Source organism: Scyliorhinus torazame, chromosome 7 (genome assembly GCF_047496885.1).
Source record: "Scyliorhinus torazame isolate Kashiwa2021f chromosome 7, sScyTor2.1, whole genome shotgun sequence".
Taxonomy (NCBI): domain Eukaryota; kingdom Metazoa; phylum Chordata; class Chondrichthyes; order Carcharhiniformes; family Scyliorhinidae; genus Scyliorhinus; species Scyliorhinus torazame.
The window spans coordinates 181,658,242-181,677,778 of NC_092713.1; the positions used below are offsets into that span (position 1 = coordinate 181,658,242).

Genomic DNA, 19,537 nt, shown 5'->3' on the forward strand with positions numbered 1-19,537 from the left:
CTCGGTACTGCTAGCCCCTCACCGGTCGCAGGATCAGTGAGGAGTTGGCGCCGATTTTCTTGTCGTAAAACGCCAGTTCCTCCGCTGGTGTCAACACTTAGTCTCAAAAACGGTGAATCCAGCCCTATGTTCTCCTGCTGGAGTGAATCACTTCTGGTTTGCACTGACGCTAGAAGCGGCACCCAAAGGCGGTTCACACCACCTTGCTATGCAAATTTATGCATGGCTGGGATTGTGGAGATTCTGATGTGACTCCTGCTATCAGGCCGCCCGCTCAAAATGGCGACCGGATAGCAAGGTTCGTCAGCTGGTCCCCCTACCCCCTCACAACATAATTCTTGCCCCTCCCCCCCCCCCCACCATGAGAATTTTGCCCCCCCCCCCTCCCCCGGCCAGTAAGCATATCTGAGAGTGACCGGACTACCAGCCCATCCAGACTCCCCCACCAAACCCCCCCAACAGATACCCCCATCAGAGACCATCACTAGAGACCCCCCATAATAGGGAATCCCCTATAACAGGGAACCCCATCTCATATCAGAGACCTCCATATCAGAGACCCCTCCCCCCCCATAACAGAGGCCTCCCAATCAGTCACCCCTGTCTTGAAGCAAAAAATCATTGGTTTAAAAGTCATCTGTCCCTTACAGCTATGCCTCAGGAAAAGAAAGCTGTAACTTCATAGAAAGTAAAAACCAGAACTTCCGAGTGCGGCAATGACCAGCTAGGTCGCACGTTTCGGCAGCTCCCGGTGGAACGGACTTTTGGGCTCTTGATAGGAGCCCCAACGGCAATTTTAACGGCAAAAAACACTGTGCTGTAATCCAGAAGGGAATCCCCCCTGGACACGGATGGAAAAAAGAGAGGAAAGTGGCCGGATTGCGGTGGATCCTCTAGAGCAGCGGCCAGGAAGGCAGGCACAAAGCAAGATGGCGTCGGAAGGAGGCAGTTTAATATGGGGCCCTGACCAACAAGAGTTCCTGCGGCGTTGCGTGGAAGAACTCAAAAAGGAGATGAAGAAGGAGCTGTTGGCCCCGATATTACAAGCGATTGAGGGGCTAAAGGAGGAGCAAAAGACCCAGGAACAGGAGCTTCGGGTCGTGAAGGCAAAGGCTGCTGAGAATGAGGACGACATACAGGGCCTGGTGGTGAAAACGGAGATACACGAGGCACAACACAAAAGGTGTGTGGAAAGGCTGGAGGTGCTGGAGAATAATGCGAGGAGGAAGAATTTAAAGATTCTTGGTCTTCCCAAAGGTGTAGAAGGGGCGGACGTCGGGGCATATGTGAGCACGATGCTGCACTCGTTAATGGGATCGGAGGCCCCGATGGGTCCGCTGGAGGTGGAGGGAGCCTATCGAGTTATGGCGCGAAGACCGAGGGCTGGAGAAATTCCTCGAGCCATAGTGGTGAGATTTCTCCGCTATAAGGACAGAGAGATGGTCCTCAGATGGGCAAAGAAAACTCGGAGCAGTAGGTGGGAGAACGCGGTGATCCGCGTATATCAAGATTGGAGTGCGGAGGTGGCGAGAAGGAGGGCAAGCTTTAATCGGGCCAAGGCGGTGCTGCACAAACGGAAGATTAAATTTGGAATGCTGCAACCGGCAAGACTGTGGGTCACACATCAAGGGAAACACCACTACTTCGAAACGGCAGATGAGGCGTGGACATTTATTGTCGAGGAGAAACTGGAGTGAGCGGGCCATAAAAAGAACGTTTGGGACAAAGTGGGGGGGTGAATATGTGGGATGAAGGGTGGTAAAAGAGGGAAGAGATGACTTCCCAAGTTGTTAATCCTGCGACCCTGTAACTTTTCTCTCTTCCCCTTGTCGTGGAGGAGGGGGAGAGGGAGGATGAGGAGCTGAGGGCGCCGGCCATTGGGGGCGGGGCCAAAAGGGAAGGCTTTGTTCCCGCGCTATGGTAATCACGGCAGGAACAGGGATGCAGGAAGGAGGGGGCCTCGCACAGTGTGAGCCGAGGTCACGGAGGGGAGCCAAGGTCGGCCAGAGTTTGCTGACTTCTGGGAGCAACATGGCGGGTGCAATTGCGCTAGTTTGGGATCTAGCGGGGGGGGGGGGGTTAACTGGGTTGCTGCTGCTGGGGAGAAGGGGGAGCTGGTATGGGGGGGGGTGGTCGGGGCGGGGGGGCGCCGCTTGGGGGAAATACGGCTATGTGGGAACCAGGTGAGGAGCTGGATTGAAAAAGGAGATGGCTAGTCGTCAAGGGGGGGGGGGGGTAAAGAGCCCCCCAACCCGGTTGATCACGTGGAATGTGAGAGGGCTGAATGGGCCGATTAAGAGGGCACGGGTACTCGCACACCTAAAGAAACTTAAGGCAGATGTGGTTATGCTTCAGGAGACGCATCTGAAGCTGATAGACCAGGTCAGACTACGCAAAGGATGGGTGGGGCAGGTGTTTCATTCGGGGCTAGACGCAAAAAACAGGGGGGTGGCCATACTAGTGGGGAAGCGGGTAATGTTTGAGGCAAAGACTATAGTGGCGGATAGTGGGGGCAGATACGTGATGGTGAGTGGCAAATTGTAAGGGGAGGCGGTGGTATTAGTGAACGTGTATGCCCCGAACTGGGATGATGCCAACTTTATGAGGCGTATGTTAGGACGAATCCCGGACCTAGAGGCGGGAAAGTTGGTAATGGGTGGAGATTTTAATACGGTGCTGGACCCAGGGCTGGACACATCGAGGTCCAGGACCGGAAGGAGGCCGGCTGCAGCTAGGGTGCTTAAGGATTTTATGAAGCAGATGGGAGGAGTAGACCCCTGGAGATTTAGTCGACCTAGGAGTAAGGAGTTTTCGTTTTTCTCCTCTGTCCACAAAGTTTATTCACAAATAGAATTTTTTGTTTTGGGAAAGGCACTGATCCCAAAGGTGACGGGGACGGAGTACACGGCTATAGCCATTTCGGATCATGCTCCACATTGGGTAGACCTGGAGAAAGGGGAAGAAAAACAACAGCGTCCACCCTGGAGAATGGACATGGGATTATTGGCAGATGAGGGGGTGTGCTTAAGGGTGAGGGGGTGTATTGAAAGGTACTTGGAACTCAATGATAATGGGGAGGTACAGGTGGGAGTGGTCTGGGAGGAGCTGAAGGCAGTGGTTAGAGGGGAGCTGATACCTATTAGGGCACATAAAGGAAAGCAGGAGGGTAGGGAAAGGGAGCGGTTGTTGAAAGAACTTCTGAGGGTGGACAGACAATATGCAGAGGCACCGGAGGAGGGACTGTACAGGGAAAGGCAAAGGCTACATGTAGAATTTGACTTGTTGACTACGGGTAATGCAGAGGCACAATGGAGGAAGGCACAGGGTGTACAGTACGAATACGGGGAGAAGGCGAGCAGGTTGCTGGCCCACCAACTGAGGAAAAGGGGAGCAGCGAGTGAGATAGGGGGGGTGAGAGATGAGGAGGGAGAGATGGAGCGGGGAGCGGAGAGAGTGAATGGAGTGTTCAAGGCATTTTACGAAAGATTATATGAAGCTCAGCCCCCAGATAGGAAGGAGAGAATGATGTGCTTTCTGGATCAGCTGGAATTTCCTAAGGTGGAGGAGCAGGAGAGGGTGGGACTGGGAGCACAGATTGAGACGGAGGAAGTGGTGAAAGGGATTGGGAGCATGCAGGCGGGGAAGACCCCGGGACCAGACGGATTCCCAGTTGAATTCTATAGGAAATATATGGACTTGCTGGCCCCGCTACTGATGAGAACCTTTAATGAGGCGAGGGAAAGGGGGCAGCTGCCCCCGACTATGTCAGAGGCAACGATATCGCTCCTCCTAAAGAAGGAAAAAGACCTACTGGAATGCGGGTCCTACAGGCCCATTTCCCTCCTGAATGTGGACGCTAAGATACTGGCCAAGGTAATGGCAATGAGGATAGAGGAGTGTGTCCCAGGGGGTGGTTCATGAGGACCAAACTGGGTTTGTGAAGGGGAGACAGCTGAATACCAATATACGGAGGCTGCTAGGGGTAATGATGATGCCCCCACCAGAGGGGGAAGCGGAGATAGTGGTGGCGATGGATGCCGAGAAAGCATTTGATAGAGTGGAGTGGGATTATTTGTGGGAGGTGCTGAGGAGATTTGGTTTTGGGGATGGGTATGTCAGGTGGGTACAGTTGCTGTATAGGGCCTCGATGGCGAGCGTGGTCACAAATGGACGGGGGTCTGACTATTTTCGGCTCCATAGAGGGACGAGGCAGGGATGTCCTCTGTTCCCGTGATTGTTTGCACTGGCGATTGAACCCCTGGCCATAGCATTGAGGGGTTCCAGGAAGTGGAGGGGAGTACTCAGGGAGGGAGAAGAACACCGGGTATCTCTGTATGCGGATGATTTGTTGCTATATGTGGCGGACCCGGCGGAGGGGATGCCAGAGATAATGCGGATACTTGGGGAGTTTGGGGATTTTTCAGGGTATAAACTGAACATGGGGAAAAGTGAGTTGTTTGTGGTGCATCCAGGGAAGCAGAGCAGAGAGATAGAGGATTTACCGTTGAGGAAGGTAACAAGGGACTTCCGGTACTTGGGGATCCAGATTGCCAAGAATTGGGGTACATTACACAGGCTTAATTTAACGCGGTTGGTGGAACAGATGGAGGAGGACTTTAAGAGATGGGACATGGTGTCCCTGTCATTGGCAGGTAGGGTGCAGGCGGTTAAAATGGTGGTCCTCCCGAGATTCCGTTTTGTGTTTCAGTGCCTCCAGGTGGTGATCACAAAGGCTTTTTTCAAAAGAATCGAGAAGAGTATTATGAGTTTTGTGTGGGCTGGGTAGACCCCGAGAGTGAGGAGGGGATTCTTGCAGCGTAGTCGGGTCAGGGGGGTGCTGGCACTACCGAGCCTAAGTGAGTACTACTGGGCCGCCAATGTTTCAATGGTGTGTAAGTGGATGGGAGAAGGGGAGGGAGCGGCGTGGAAGAGATTGGAGAGGGCGTCCTGCAGGGGGACTAGCCTACAAGCAATGGTGACGGCACCGTTGCCGTTCTCACCAAAGAAATACACCACAAGCCCGGTGGTGGTGGCTACATTGAAAATTTGGGGGCAGTGGAGACGGCATAGGGGAAGGACGGGAGCTTCGGTGCGGTCCCCGATAAGAAACAATCATAGGTTCATTCCGGGGAGAATGGATGGGGGATTTGGAGCATGGCAAAGAGCTGAGGTAGTACAGCTGAGAGATCTGTTTGTAGATGGAACGTTTGCGAGTCTGGGAGCGCTGACGGAAAAATATGGGTTGCCCCAAGGGAATGCATTTCGGTACATGCAATTGAGGGCTTTTGCGAGGCAACAGGTGAGGGAATTCCCGCAGCTCCCGATGCAGGAGGTGCAGGATAGAGTGATCTCAGAGACATGGGTGGGGGACGGTAAGGTGTCGGACATATACAGGGAAATGAGGGACGAGGGGGAGATCATGGTAGATGAGCTGAAAGGGAAATGGGAAGAAGAACTGGGGGAGGAGATTGAGGAGGGGCTGTGGGCTGATGCCCTACGTAGGGTAAACTCATCGTCCTCGTGTGCCAGGCTAAGCCTGATACAATTTAAGGTGTTACACAGGGCGCATATGACTGGAGCACGGCTTAGTAAATTTTTCGGGGTAGAGGATAGGTGTGCGAGATGCTCGAGAGGCCCAGCGAATCACACCCACATGTTCTGGTCATGCCCGGCACTACAGGGATTCTGGGTGGGGGTGGCAAAGGTGCTTTCGAAGGTGGTGGGGGTCCAGGTCGAACCAAGCTGGGGGTTGGCTATATTTGGGGTTGCAGAAGAGCCGGGAGTGCAGGAGGCGAGAGAGGCTGACGTGTTGGCCTTTGCGTCCCTAGTAGCCCGGCGCAGGATATTGTTAATGTGGAAGGAAGCCAAACCCCCGGGTGTGGAGACCTGGATAAACGACATGGCAGGGTTCATAAAGTTAGAACGGATTAAGTTTGTGTTAAGGGGTTCGGCTCAGGGGTTCACCATGCGGTGGCAACCATTCGTCGATTACCTCACAGAAAGATAGAGGGAATGGAAAAGAAGTAGACAACAGCAGCAACCCAGGGGCGGGGGGGGAGGGGGTGGGGGAGGAATCGAACGGACTCTCAGAGATGTTATTGTATATGTATAATATGTATAGGTATTTGCTATAGGTAATTGTATGTTGGATTGTATTTTTGGAGAGTATTTATTTTGGACAAGGCAGTTGCCATTCAGTTTTGTTTTTGTTTTTGTTTATATATTATTTATTTATTTGTTTAAAACTGGCCACTGTTATTTATATTGCTTTATTGTTGTGTAAAAAAACACTACGTACTGTTATGTTTGGCCAAAAATCTTGAATAAAATATATTTTAAAAAAAAGAAAGTAAAAACCACATCACCAGCGTTTAATTCCCCTTTGATCCTTTGATCTGCAAGGCTTCTATTCACTTCAAAGAGTGGCTTTTACTTGGCTGAAATAATAATAATCTTTATTATTATTGCAAGTAAGCTTACATTAACACTGCAATGAAGTTACTGTGAAAAGCCCCTAGTTGCCACACTCCGGCGCCTGTTTGGGTACACAGGAAGACTTCAGAATGTCCAATTCAACTAACAAGCACGTCTTTCAGGACTTGTGGGAGGAAACCAGAGCACCCGGAGGAAACCCATGCAGACTCGGGGAGAACGTGCAGACTCTGCACAGACAGTGACCCAAGTGGGAATCAGACCTGGGACCCTGGCGCTGTGGAGCAACAGTGCTCACCACTGTACTACCATGCCGCCCACAGCTTCCAGACAGCCAGATGTCTGGATTGTTTCATTCCATTTTCCTTCACGCTTGACTGGATTTCAATTATCCTGCTGTGAAACTGACCACAATGTTTATAAACATCTAGCTATGATTAACAGCTCATGATCACATCAAAAGCAAGTGCTTTCTGCCAGAAAAAGCAAGTGAAAACAATACCCTCCCCGGTAGTAGGGCAGGGCATTGTATTCAACTCAGTTGTAACTGAATATAGTTACTGCACAAAGCAGCATTTACATCAGGAAACAATGCAGGATGCTTCAGATTGTCTATTGTGGGTGTTTCCCTGCAAATATTGCAGTGAAATCTCTCTCACCAGAACATTTCCTGTTGTAATGTGTAATTGTTGTGAGCGTCTCTCAGTGACTGAGAATGATTAAGCTTCAGTTCAAAGGACATTTCTCAGTCAATTCTTTGTGTTTCAGGGTCTGTCCAGGGAATGGTATGCAGGTGAGATTGGTCGACCAGAAGCTGAATCAGCTCTTCGAAGCATTAATGAGGTACTTTCTTCAATAACAACCTCCCTGACACTAATATCTACCTTAACATTGTCATATATAGAATACATCAATAATCTAACAGAAAAAAGTCCATTCAGTCTCAGCCGTCTGTGTTGGTGATTGCCCTACATGCGAGCAAATAGTTATAATCACATTTACCTACCCTGTTCCCAGATCCCTTTTCCTTCATCTGTCTATGTTTATGCCTCTCAAGCACTGATCCTGGAACTGAATTCCACATCACCACAATATTTCTCCTGACTTCTGCTCTAAATCTTTTACATTTAATGTTTGGCCCCTCAAATCTGACCCCTTAACTACTGAAACAGTTTGCTTCCATCCAGGCTCCCATCATTTAAATACTTCCATTGTATCACGCTGTAATCTCTGTTATTCTGATAAAAAAAACGATGGAGGTCGCTCTACCCTGCCTTTATCTCCCCTTCCGTCCCTCTCTCTCTCCCTCCCTCCCTCTCTCTCTCTCTCTCCTTCCTTCCCTCTGTCCCTTCCTCTCCATCCTTCCCCGTCCCCCTGTCTTTTTCCCTCCCACTGTCTCCATCTTTGATCCTCACCCTCTCTCTCTCCCTCTTTATATCTCCGTCTGGCTTGGATATTAATAGGAATGGGTAATATTAGCAGTGGTAAAGTGAGGGGCAAAGTGGAGTTCGACTCAGGTTGTAACTCCTCAGCATTGGGCTTTTTGATGCTAACAGGGTCTCTGCCCTCCCTCAACCTGATTGGCTGGCTCTGCTTCCTGACAGGCAGCAACCACTCTTCACAGGACAGGAATTGAGCCCTGGCGCCTTGTATGAGTGGGATTCTGATAAACGTGGAGATCAGACAGTGGGGGGGAAAACACTCCTGCTCCTTCTGGCCCACAAGTAGTGATGCAAAGACACCTGCCTTCTCCCACAAACATTCCTTGCTTCCCTTCAGCTGTTGTGATTCCGATAAAGCAGGTTTTATCAGAAGCTGTCAGCCTTCTTGAGGAGGATTGGCTGTCAATCCGTCATCCTGAATCATTTAGACCTGGAGGTGGGCGGGTTGGAATCAGTGTTCAGAATTAAACATTTCCCCCTCCCATTTGTTCCCAATGTATCCAATCCGTGTGCTAAAAATCCTTTGCACCATTGTCTCTCTCTATTCTGTCACACTTTCTCTCCTGTCTCTCTTTCTTTGAATTTATCTTCACTTATTCTGTCTTTTAGCCCATCTTTCCTCTCTCACTCTTTCATTAACTCCTTTTGTCTCTGTCACATTCCACCTTGATATCGTTTATTTATTTGTCCTCTCTTTCTCTATCTATCTTATTTTTTAGCTTCCTCTCTGCACTTCTATTTCTAGCTCTTCTATCTGTATGTCTTTCTCCCCCTCTCTGTCTGAGTGTCTCTCTCCCTCTTTCTCTCCATCTGTCTCTCATTCCCCCTCTCTGTCTGTCCTGTCTTTATATTTGTCTCTGTCAGTCTCACTGGCTCTTTCTTCCCTCCTTCTCTTTAGCCCTTTTGTCTTCCATCGCTCTGTCTTCCTGCAATTCTATCTTTCGACCCCACTCTCTGTCTGCGTTCAATTTCTGTTTCTCTCTGCGCCTACCCCTCTCTGTGTCTGTCTGTATGGATATTGGTCTTGCTCTTTCTCTCTGTCCCTCTGTCTGTCCATCTGTATGCATGTCTCTCTCTGTGTCTGACCCTCTCAGCATCTGTCCCTCCCTGCATTTGTCGCCCCCTGTGTCTGTCCCCCCGTGTCTGTCCCCCCCCTGTGTCTGTCCCCCCCCCCCCCTGTGTCTGTCCCCCCCTGCGTCTGTCCCCCCCTGTGTCTGTCCCCCCTGTGTCTGTCCCCCCCTGTGTCTGTCCCCCCCTGTGTCTGTCCTCCCCTGTGTCTGTCCTCCCCTGTGTCTGACCCTCCCTGTGTCTGACCCTCCCTGTGAATGTCCCCCCCCTGCGTCTGTCCCCCCCTGTGTCTGTCCCCCCCTGTGTCTGTCCCCCCCTGTGTCTGTCCCCCCCTGTGTCAGTCCCCCCCCTGTGTCTGTCCCTCCCTGTGTCTGTCCCTCCCTGTGTCTGTCCCCCCCTGTGTCTGTCCCCCCCTGTGTCTGACCCTCCCGGCGTCTGTCCCTCCCTGCGTCTGGCCCTCCCTGTGTCTGACCCCCCCTGAGTCTGACCCTCCGTGTCTGTCCCTCCCTGCGTCTGACCCTCCGTGTCTGACCCTCTGCGTCTGACCCTCCGTGTCTGTCCCTCCCTGCATCTGGCCCTCCCTGTGTCTGACCCCCCCTGCGTCTGACCCTCCCTGTGTCTGACCCTCCCTGTGTCTGACCCTCCCTGTGTCTGACCCTCCCTGTGTCTGACCCTCCGTGTCTGACCCTCCCTGTGTCTGACCCTCCCTGTGTCTGACCCTCCCTGTCTCTGACCCTCCGTGTCTGACCCTCCCTGTGTCTGACCCTCCCTGTCTCTGACCCTCCGTGTCTGACCCTCCCTGTGTCTGACGCTCCCTGTCTCTGACGCTCCCTGTCTCTGACCCTCCCTGTGTCTGACCCTCCCTGTCTCTGACCCTCCCTGTCTCTGACCCTCCGTGTCTGTCCCTCCCTGCGTCTGTCCCTCCTTGCGTCTGACCCTCCCTGCGTCTGTCCCCCCCTGTATCTGACCCTCCCTGTGTCTGTCCCCCCCTGTGTCTGTCCCCCCCTGTGTCTGACCCTCCCTGTGTCTGACCCTCCCTGTGTCTGTCCCCCCCTGTATCTGACCCTCCCTGTGTCTGTCCCCCCCTGTGTCTGACCCTCCCTGTGTCTGACCCTCCCTGTGTCTGACCCTCCCTGTGTCTGACCCTCCCTGTGTCTGTCCCCCCCTGTGTCTGTCCCCCCATCGTCTGTCCCCCCCTGTGTCTGTCCCTCCCTGCGTCTGGCCCTCCCTGTGTCTGACCCTCCCTGCGTCTGTCCCCCCCTGTGTCTGTCCCGCCCTGCGTCTGTCCCCCCCTGTATCTGACCCTCCCTGTGTCTGTCCCCCCCGTGTCTGACCCTCCCTGTGTCTGACCCTCCCTGCGTCTGTCCCTCCCTGTGTCTGACCCTCCCTGCGTCTGTCCCCCCCTGTATCTGACCCTCCCTGTGTCTGTCCCCCCCTGTGTCTGACCCTCCCTGTGTCTGACCCTCCCTGCGTCTGTCCCCCCCTGTATCTGACCCTCCCTGCGTCTGTCCCCCCCTGTATCTGACCCTCCCTGTGTCTGTCCCCCCCTGTGTCTGACCCTCCCTGTGTCTGACCCTCCCTGCGTCTGTCCCCCCCTGTATCTGACCCTCCCTGTGTCTGTCCCCCCCTGTGTCTGACCCTCCCTGTGTCTGACCCTCCCTGTGTCTGACGCTCCCTGTGTCTGACGCTCCCTGTGTCTGACCCTCCCTGTGTCGGTCCCCCCCCTGTGCCTGTCCCCCCTGCGTCTGACCCTCCCTGCGTCTGTCCCTCCCTGCGTCTGTCCCTCCCTGCGTCTGTCCCTCCCTGCGTCTGTCCCTCCCTGCGTCTGTCCGTCCCCCTGTGTCTGTCCCCCTGTGTCTGTCCCCCACTGCGTCTGTCCCCCCCTGTGTCTGTCCCCCCTTGCGTCTGTCCCCCCCTGCGTCTGTCTCTCTCTCGGTCTGCCCCTCTCTCGGTCTGTCCCTCCCTTTCTCCCACCTTCCCCTCCCTTTCACCCTCCCTTTCTCCCCTTCCCCTCCCTTTCTCCCCCCTTCCCCTCCCTTTCTCCTCCCTTTCTCCCCCCTTCCCCTCCCTTTCTCTACGATTCCTCTCCCTTTCTCCCCCTTCCCCTCCCTTTCTCCACGTTTCCCCTCCCTTTCTTCATGTTTCCCCTCCCTTTCTCCCCCCTTCCCCTCTGTTTTGTTATGTTTCCTTCGTGACATAAGCGGCTTCCTTGCATTGCATTTGTCAAGGAAGGTCGAGACGTGTAAATAACTTTAACACATTTATTTACACTATGTACACTTTTATAACTTGAGTTCGACACTACTGCTAATCCTATTATAGCTACCTAACTTGCTAACCATCTGCTGTCTTCCACGTGGTGGGTGTAATAATGAATCAACCCTGTGCCTCTCCTCACTGACTGTCTCCACCGGCCGAAAGGGGTGATCATGTGTGTCATGTCCTTTATGTATCGGTTGGTGTAATGCCCCCCTGTGGTCGTGTCACCTCTTTGTGTATCGTGAATGTCCATTGGTCGCCTCCCATGTAGCTTATCTATTGGTTGAGTGTGTGTGTGTGATGTTTCTGGTGCTCCCTCTAGTGTCTGTCTAGTTTACATGTATTTAGTGATGCATATCACCACATCCTCCCCTTTTTATATGTTCATATTTTCTGTACACTTTAAGAAAAACTGAACAAAGAACAGGTCGCGAAGGTAAGGTGTATACAAGTCATGGGAACGGTGATTAAACAATAAGTCCAAATCATTCATGTGAGTCCATAAACCATCAATCATCATGGTCAAATGTCTCTCTTGGTTATGAACGCCATCAACAGGAACCAAGAAGTGGTCGAATCACTGCGCTGTCCGCTTTGGAGTCTTTTTCTTTTTATGTTTGTGGTGGTGCTGTCGGATGGCATCTTGTAGCTGATAAGGTGTTGACATTGAAGAGGTACCATCAACAGTATCATTCAAAGTCATGGATGTTCCAGATGTTGAAGTCGGATGAGACTGTGCATACTGGTTCTGGCCACATGCTGTGCTGGAAGGGTGATTCTGCTGAGAAGCGTTGAAGCATGTCGCTTTGGAGACAGAATTGCTGCTCGCATCAATGTCTGGTGATGGTGTGAAACTAGAACCTTGCATCTGATAGGAATATGCTGTCTGGCCAGGCTGTGGTGCAGCAAATCCTGGGTAGTAACTAAGGCATCCAGTCTGCAGTGCAGATAGCGCTTGCGGTAGTCCTCCTTCGGTCTTGATCCCATTAGTGGGCAATCCGTAGTGCTGGCCTGTTTGAGAATATGCTGCATAGACTGCTGGCTGCTGCAGGCTTGAATACTGGGTCTGTCCAGCATGAGCTGTCATTGGCCGCACTGTCGGTGTGGAACAAATGTGTGGACATAGCTGTGGTGAAAATTGGTGTATTCCTCTTGGACTGTAGCTGCTGCTTGTTATTGCTGACCCAGTGTGATTGTTACGTGATCCATCTCCTGTCATTGTGGCATCTGCTGTCACCCTGAGCGTGCCATCACTGAGGTTGCGACACTGCCTGTCTGGAGTAAAGTCTGGCTTACGTGAATCAGAGTCCGCGTTTGGTTGCTCCCCATCTGGAGTCTGGTCTGTTTTTTGTTGATGCTCCCCGTCCGGAGTCTGAGCAGGTTCTCTGGAGTCAGCTGAGATTTCTTGAAGCTGCACTTCTGGAGTCGGAACATGCAGGAATGCATTGACTAGTGGAGAGGTTTGAGCAATTGAGGGTGGAAGTAGTGTGGTGTCACCGTAGTCACCAGTGGTCTCACCGTGATCGTCGAGTGCCTCTGTGCGCACTAGCTGAGATCTGTCACTTTGCACCTTTTGCATGGGAAGTGGGATGTTGTCGTCACTCGTTTCACATACCGTGGGTAGATCCTCAGTAGCTGCTTGCTGTTCACTAGGGTTGGGTAAATTGTCAGAGTTTTCATCTGGTGGTGCAAGCAATGTGGGTGGACTGTCATTGTCTTGCCGTTGTCCTTCATTTGGGCTTTTCTTCTTTGGAATTTTAAATCGTCCCCCAGACATTACAGAACCTTGTTCATTTCCCTCAATTTCTCCCGTATGTAAGGCATCAAATGTTGGATCCAATGTTTCTTTCGTCATTGTACTAGTTTCCAAAGAACAGTCCGTTTTAATTTTCTTCTCAGTTACTTCATATGTATCCTTTTCTAATGTACATGCCTTCATAGTCTCTGGGTCTGATTTTGCTGGGACTGGCATAGTCACAGTCTCTCTTTTACTGTTCTCAATTGCCCACATTCTACTCTCCAGACATAAATGCTTAATCTCTGGAGTTAATGTGGTACAATGGATAATCGGGTTGACCTTATCTGCATCTTCACCATCACTGGAAAGCACAATTGGTTCACTTGAAACTGCTGCGGGTTTTAAGTGCTTTATCTGGCTACTCGATGTTGGTGTCCTCAGGATTCTTGCTCCAATGTTCTGCTCATTTATCAGTGGAGTGTGCATAGGTTTAATGCGATTAATATTCCCATCAGGGTTTGAAGAGTCATTACTGACTAACTGCTGGTCTCTGAAGTTGGGACTTTGCGGTTTTGTGTTGAAGGGAGACAGTTGTCCCTGCTGTAGATATGATTCAGGTTGTGTTATTTCCATTAAATGAAGATCAATGTCTTGTCCATTTTTTTCAATTCGTACTAAAGCAATGGCAATTTTCAGTCTGCTCCTTGCAAGTTAGACATACAAGTAATTTCTTTAGCAAATCCTCAGCATCCTTCTGTGACTGTGCAGCATTATTAATATCTCTTCGGCTATAATGATCCTGAAGGTCAGCGCATAAACCTTTTTTCTTCGGGCTTGGAAGAGGCTTGTCTTCATTTGGGCTTGAACAGTCATCAGCGCTGTGCCCTTCATTGTAGCATGATAGACCGTCATGGTCGTCCTGCTGTGCAGTGGAGCGTGGTAGACTGTTATAGCCTTCTTGGTGTTTACGTGAGCATGGCAGACTTGCATCATCTGCCACTAGTTGGTCAGAGGAGGTTGCTAGACCCTCATGGTCTTGTTCCTGCAAGGACTGCGCATTGGAGTCTTGCGTTGCTTCCCTCGTAGGGTCGGGAACCCTGAGCGGGGCGTGGACCACGCTCTGTGTGGCAGCAGGCCGCTCTCTGTGGGCTTGTACCACTTTCTGTCTCTTAATTTCAGGCAGCAGCATCATCCTGCATTGATGAGTTGGGACGTCGTATCTGCTGGGTTGAAGATCCTCAGATCCGAAAAGTGAATCCGCATCTGCGTCGGATTCAATGCGGGGGTCGCCAATGTGCAACAAGAAAGGTTCGTCCGGGTCGTAGCCGTCTAGGACCATGGAGCTGTCATTGGGCTCGCGAGGTCGGAAAAAATGTAAAGATCGGTATCGAAGTATTCGAGGTCGGAATCATCGGTTTGTGCGTAGGTAACTGCTTGTTGCAGGGTTCTTCGGAGGTTAAATTCATTTCCTGGTTCAATTTGAGGCATTGTGCTGTCATTCCAGGTGAGGGAAGGTTGTTTTACAGCTTTAAAAGATATTTTCTTTGATTTGGGACGTTTCCCCTTTAAATTGGATTTGGGACGTTTTCCCTTTAAATTGGTGCGGTCTGGGGCCTCTGACACCATGACGCGCGTGACGTAGCACGTAGGAAGCGATTGCGCATGCGCAGATCACTGTTCCTTTACCGATGGCCATTTTCTTGATTGCGCATGCGCAAACGAACCTTCCGGTTCTGCGCACTTCTCGCGCAACTGCGCTGGTGTAGTCCCTTTATCAAGATGGCCGCCAACCTCGACCCAAATCGCTCTCAGGTCCGGGATTTCGGCCTCCAGGAATTCGGCCTCCGGGATTTCGGCCTCGATGTGAGTACTGGCGCTTCTCTTACCTTTCCTTGCCAATTGGAGTGTGTTTTCCTCACAGTATTTGCCGAATTTGTCCAGGACTGCCTGGAAGTCGTACCTGTTTTGCCCCTTGGAGAATTCAAATTTTTAAAAGATTTCTTCTGCTCTTGCACTGGCGAGGGTGAGGAGAAACTCTATTTTTACATCATCGGCCAGGTCTTGAAGTTCGGCTGCCACCAGGTAGAATTCAAACGTTTGCCGGAATCGCTGCCAGTTTTCGCGGAGATCGCCGTGGCACTGGAGCGGCTGCGGAACCAGGAGCTCGTACATCTTGCCTGGGTATTGCTGGTTGTCACTGTACGCTGAGGTATGGCTATCTGGATTTAAGCAGTTCACTACTGGTACCATGTTTTGTTATGTTTCCTTCGTGACATAAGCGGCTTCCTTGCATTGCATTTGTCAAGGAAGGTCGAGACGTGTAAATAACTTTAACACATTTATTTACACTATGTACACTTTTATAACTTGAGTTCGACACTACTGCTAATCCTATTATAGCTACCTAACTTGCTAACCATCTGCTGTCTCCTACGCGGTGGGTGTAATAATGAATCAACCCTGTGCCTCTCCTCACTGACTGTCTCCACCGGCCGAAAGGGGTGATCATGTGTGTCATGTCCTTTATGTATCGGTTGGTGTAATGCCTGTGGTCGTGTCACCTCTTTGTGTATCGTGAATGTCCATTGGTCGCGTCCCAAGTAGCTTATCTATTGGTTGAGTGTGTGTGTGTGTGATGTTTCTGGTGCTCCCTCTAGTGTCTGTCTAGCTTACATGTATTTAGTGATGCATATCACCACACCCTCTTTCCCCCCTTCCCCTCCCTTTCTCCCCCCTTCCCCTCCCTTTCTCCCCCCCTTCCCCTCCCTTTCTCCCCTCTTCCCCTCCCTTTCTCCCCTCTTCCCCTCCCTTTCTCCCCCCTTCCCCTCCCTTTCACCCCCCTTCCCCTCCCTTTCACCCCCTTCCCCTCCCTTTCACCCCCCTTCCCCTCCCTTTCTCCCCCCTTCCCCTCCCTTTCTCCTTCCCCCTTCCAACCTCTTCCCTCTTCCTCTATCCCCCCACTCTTCCCTCCCCTCTCCCCGTCTCTTCCCCTCTTCTCTCCTCCCCACCTCGCACCCCTCCCCTTTTCCCTCCTCCCCTTCTTACTCTTCCCCTCCTCTCCCCGTCTCCCCTTCACATTCCTTCGCCTCTGTTTCCGTCCCCTACCCCTCCCCTCTGTTCCCTTCCCCTCCACTCTCCTCCCTTGCCCTCCCCTTCCCTTCTTCCCATTCCCCTCCTGTTCCTCTCCTGTTCCCCTCCCCTCCCTCTCCCCTCCCATCCCCTCTCCCACCCCTTACTCTTCCCCACTCCTCCCCTTTCACTCCCCTTCCTTTTCCACTCACCCTCCCTCTTCCCCTCCCTTCCTCTCCCTTTGCCCCTCCCCTTCCTATCCCCCCCTCTCCCCCTCCCATCCCCTCTCCTCCTCTGCCCTTCTTCGTCCATCCCCTGCCCTTCCTTTTCCTCTCCTCCTTCCTTTTCCGCTCCCCCCCCTCTTCCCCTACCCCTTCTCCACTCCTCCCCCTCCCCATACTCAAGTATCCCCATATTGAGGCCGTAAAGCCCTCTCAAATCCGTAGATTCTTGCACGGTAGCACAGTGGTTAGCACTGTTGCTTCGCAGCACCAGGGACCTGGGTTCGATCCCGGCTTGGGTCACTGCCTGTGCGGAGTCTGCATGTTGGGTTTTCCCCGGGTGCTCCGGTTTCCTACCACAAGTCCCGAAACACGTGCTGTTAGGTGAAGTGGACATTCTGAATTCTCCCTCAGTGTACCTGAACAGGGCATTGGAATGTGGCAACTAGGGGATTTTCACAGTAACTTCATTGCAGTATTAATGTAAGCCTACTTGTGACACTAATAGAGATTATTATTATTATTAGAAGACAGCTGCACCTGGTGGCTCTCCAAACAGTGCACAAAGTATCACAGCCTTCCTGCACATATCGTGCTAGCTCCATGCTGCAAGTTATAGTTTGATTGAGAAGTTGTTCACATTCTGTGTTTCTCAGGATGGAACTTTCCTGGTGAGAGACAGCTCGAGGAGAAGCACTCAGCAACCTTACGTCCTGATGGTACTATTCGGATATAAAGTGTACAATATTCAGATCCGTTATCAGGAGGAGTCGGATGTCTACTTGTTGGGAACAGGACTGAGAGGAAAAGAAGTGAGTTTAATGCTTTCTGGTTTCTTAATACTTCATTAGATTTATTTTCATGAATTTAAATTTTTCCTTTTCAAGTATATACCAATTCTCATTTTTTACAAATAAATTTAAAGTACCCTATTCTTTTTTTAAATTAAGGGGCAATTTAACGTGGCCAATCCACCTATCCTGCACATCTTTGGGTTGTGGGGGTGAAACCCACGCAAACACGGGGAGAATGTTCAAACTCCACACGGACAGTGACCCAGAGCCGTGGTCAACCCGGCTCCTCGGCGCCGTGAGGCAGCAGTGCTAACTACTGTGCCACCGTGCTGCCCATCCAATTCACATTTTAAAATCACTGCCTTCATCACCTTTTCAAACCGTGCACTCCAATTCATGACAACTCATTGAGAAAAACATCTCCTCTCCCCACCTTCAACCTGTGTCTGGTTATTTACCCTCCTGCCCCTGGAAATATTTTCTCCATTTCAATGCCTCGGCCAATCAAAGTTTACTTGTTAACCAATCAGCACCCGCTTCTCCTGCAGTGTAAATTGTTGTTAGAGTTTGGATTTTGGCATTCTTGCATTTGTCCCGATGAATGCATCAGCAATATCTCTAACTTTTCAGCAAAATTCACATAGTTTCTCCCTAAATCACTGACAAAAACACTTACAGTTTTGAACATCTCTTAAATCTTCTCCTTGACCTTCTCTACTCTAAGGAGAATGATCCCAACTTCTCTTGTCTGTAATTGAACTTCCTCCATTCCTGGTACTATCTCTGCAATGTTTCGACATACTTTCTAAAGTCCAGCCCCAAAACTGGACACAATACTCCACTGTGTCCTAGCCGGTGGTTTATTAGATTAAAGATTAAAACACAAGGCTTTCTGAATCCAATCTGACTCCTGAGCTTTACCGTTTAATACATGGACATGACAGTCAATCCTTCTGGTTCTTTCCACAGAACTTCAGGTCAGTGGCAGAGATTGTCGAGTATCACACACAGGCGCCACTTCTACTGATTGATGGAAAAGATCGGAGTGGAGTGCAGAGGAATCAGTGTGTGCTGACATACCCTGCAGCATAATGAAAACACTGCGGCTCACTGAATTACAGGCAGCTCAAGAGTGCAGACTGTGGGAAACTGTCACAACCTTCACTGGGGGAAGGAAAGTGTGCCTTGTCTTATATATGACTCTCTCCAGCCCCCCCCCCCCCCTCCAACCACCGTGTTCTCTGTGTACTGGACTGTGTTCAAAATGTTATATACCTTTTCTTATTACATTTCCAACAGCTGTGTGGGGGCAGTAACTACTTCTTACAAGTAGCTATTACCCCCATACAAATTGTCTGCCCTCTGACACACCCTCCCGCCAACCTCCCCCCGACACACCGCCGCGCCAACCCGCCTTCCGACATGGTGTCCTCCCCGATACAATGTCTCCGCTGAAAAAAACGTCCCCTCCAACACAAAGGCCCCCGACAGGACGTTCCCCCCCGACACAACGTCTGTCTCCCACCCCCATACAACGTCCCCCCACAATGCAATGCCCCCCTCCTGCCACAACGTCTCCCCCTCTCGACACAACGTCTCCCCACTCGACACAACGTCCCCCCCTCGGCACAACGTTCCCCCCCTCGACACAACATCGTCCCCCCTCGACACAATGTCCCCCCCTCGACACAACGTCCCACCCTCGACACAACGTCCCACCCTCGACACAATGTCCCCCCCTCGACACAACGTTCCCCCCCTCGACACAACGTCCCACCCTCGACACAATGTCCCCCCCCCTCGACACAACGTCCCACCCTCGACACAACGTTCCCCCCCTCGACACAACGTTCCCCCCCTCGACACAACGTCCCACCCTCGACACAATGTCCCCCCCTCGACACAACGTCCCCCCCTCGACACAACGTCCCCCCCTCGACACAACGTCCCCCCCTCGACACAACGTCCCCCCCTCGACACAACGTCCCCCCCTCGACACAACGTCCCCCCCTCGACACAACGTCCCCCCTCGACACAACGTCTCCCCCTCGACACAACGTCCCCCCCTCGACACAACGTTCCCCCCCTCGACACAACATCGTCCCCCCTCGACACAATGTCCCCCCCTCGACACAACGTCCCACCCTCGACACAACGTCCCACCCTCGACACAATGTCCCCCCCTCGACACAACGTCCCCCCCCCTCGACACAACGTCCCCCCCTCGACACAACGTCCCCCCCTCGACACAACGTCCCCCCTCGACACAACGTCTCCCCCTCGACACAACGTCCCCCCCTCGACACAACGTCTCCCCCTCGACACAACGTCCCCCCCTCGACACAACGTCTCCCCCTCGACACAACGTCCCCCCCTCGACACAATGTCCCCCCCCTCGACACAACGTTCCCCCCCTCGACACAACATCGTCCCCCCTCGACACAACGTCCCCCCCTCGACACAACGTCCCCCCTCGACACAACGTCCCCCCCTCGACACAACGTCCCCCCCTCG

The 19,537-nt window shown here is 51.9% G+C and overlaps 1 protein-coding gene across 1 annotated transcript in view; it reads left to right on the forward strand.

The window, feature by feature from the left end:
• lcp2a (lymphocyte cytosolic protein 2a) overlaps nt 1-19,218 on the forward strand; it is a 252,465-nt gene extending 233,247 nt beyond the window's left edge. The window contains exons 19-21 of the mRNA XM_072511854.1: nt 7,201-7,275; nt 16,886-17,041; nt 17,993-19,218. Coding sequence (XP_072367955.1) covers nt 7,201-7,275; nt 16,886-17,041; nt 17,993-18,115 — 354 coding nt within the window. The 3' untranslated portion in view covers nt 18,116-19,218. The remainder of the gene's footprint in view (nt 1-7,200; nt 7,276-16,885; nt 17,042-17,992) is intronic.
• Nucleotides 19,219-19,537: the final 319 nt, after the last annotated feature.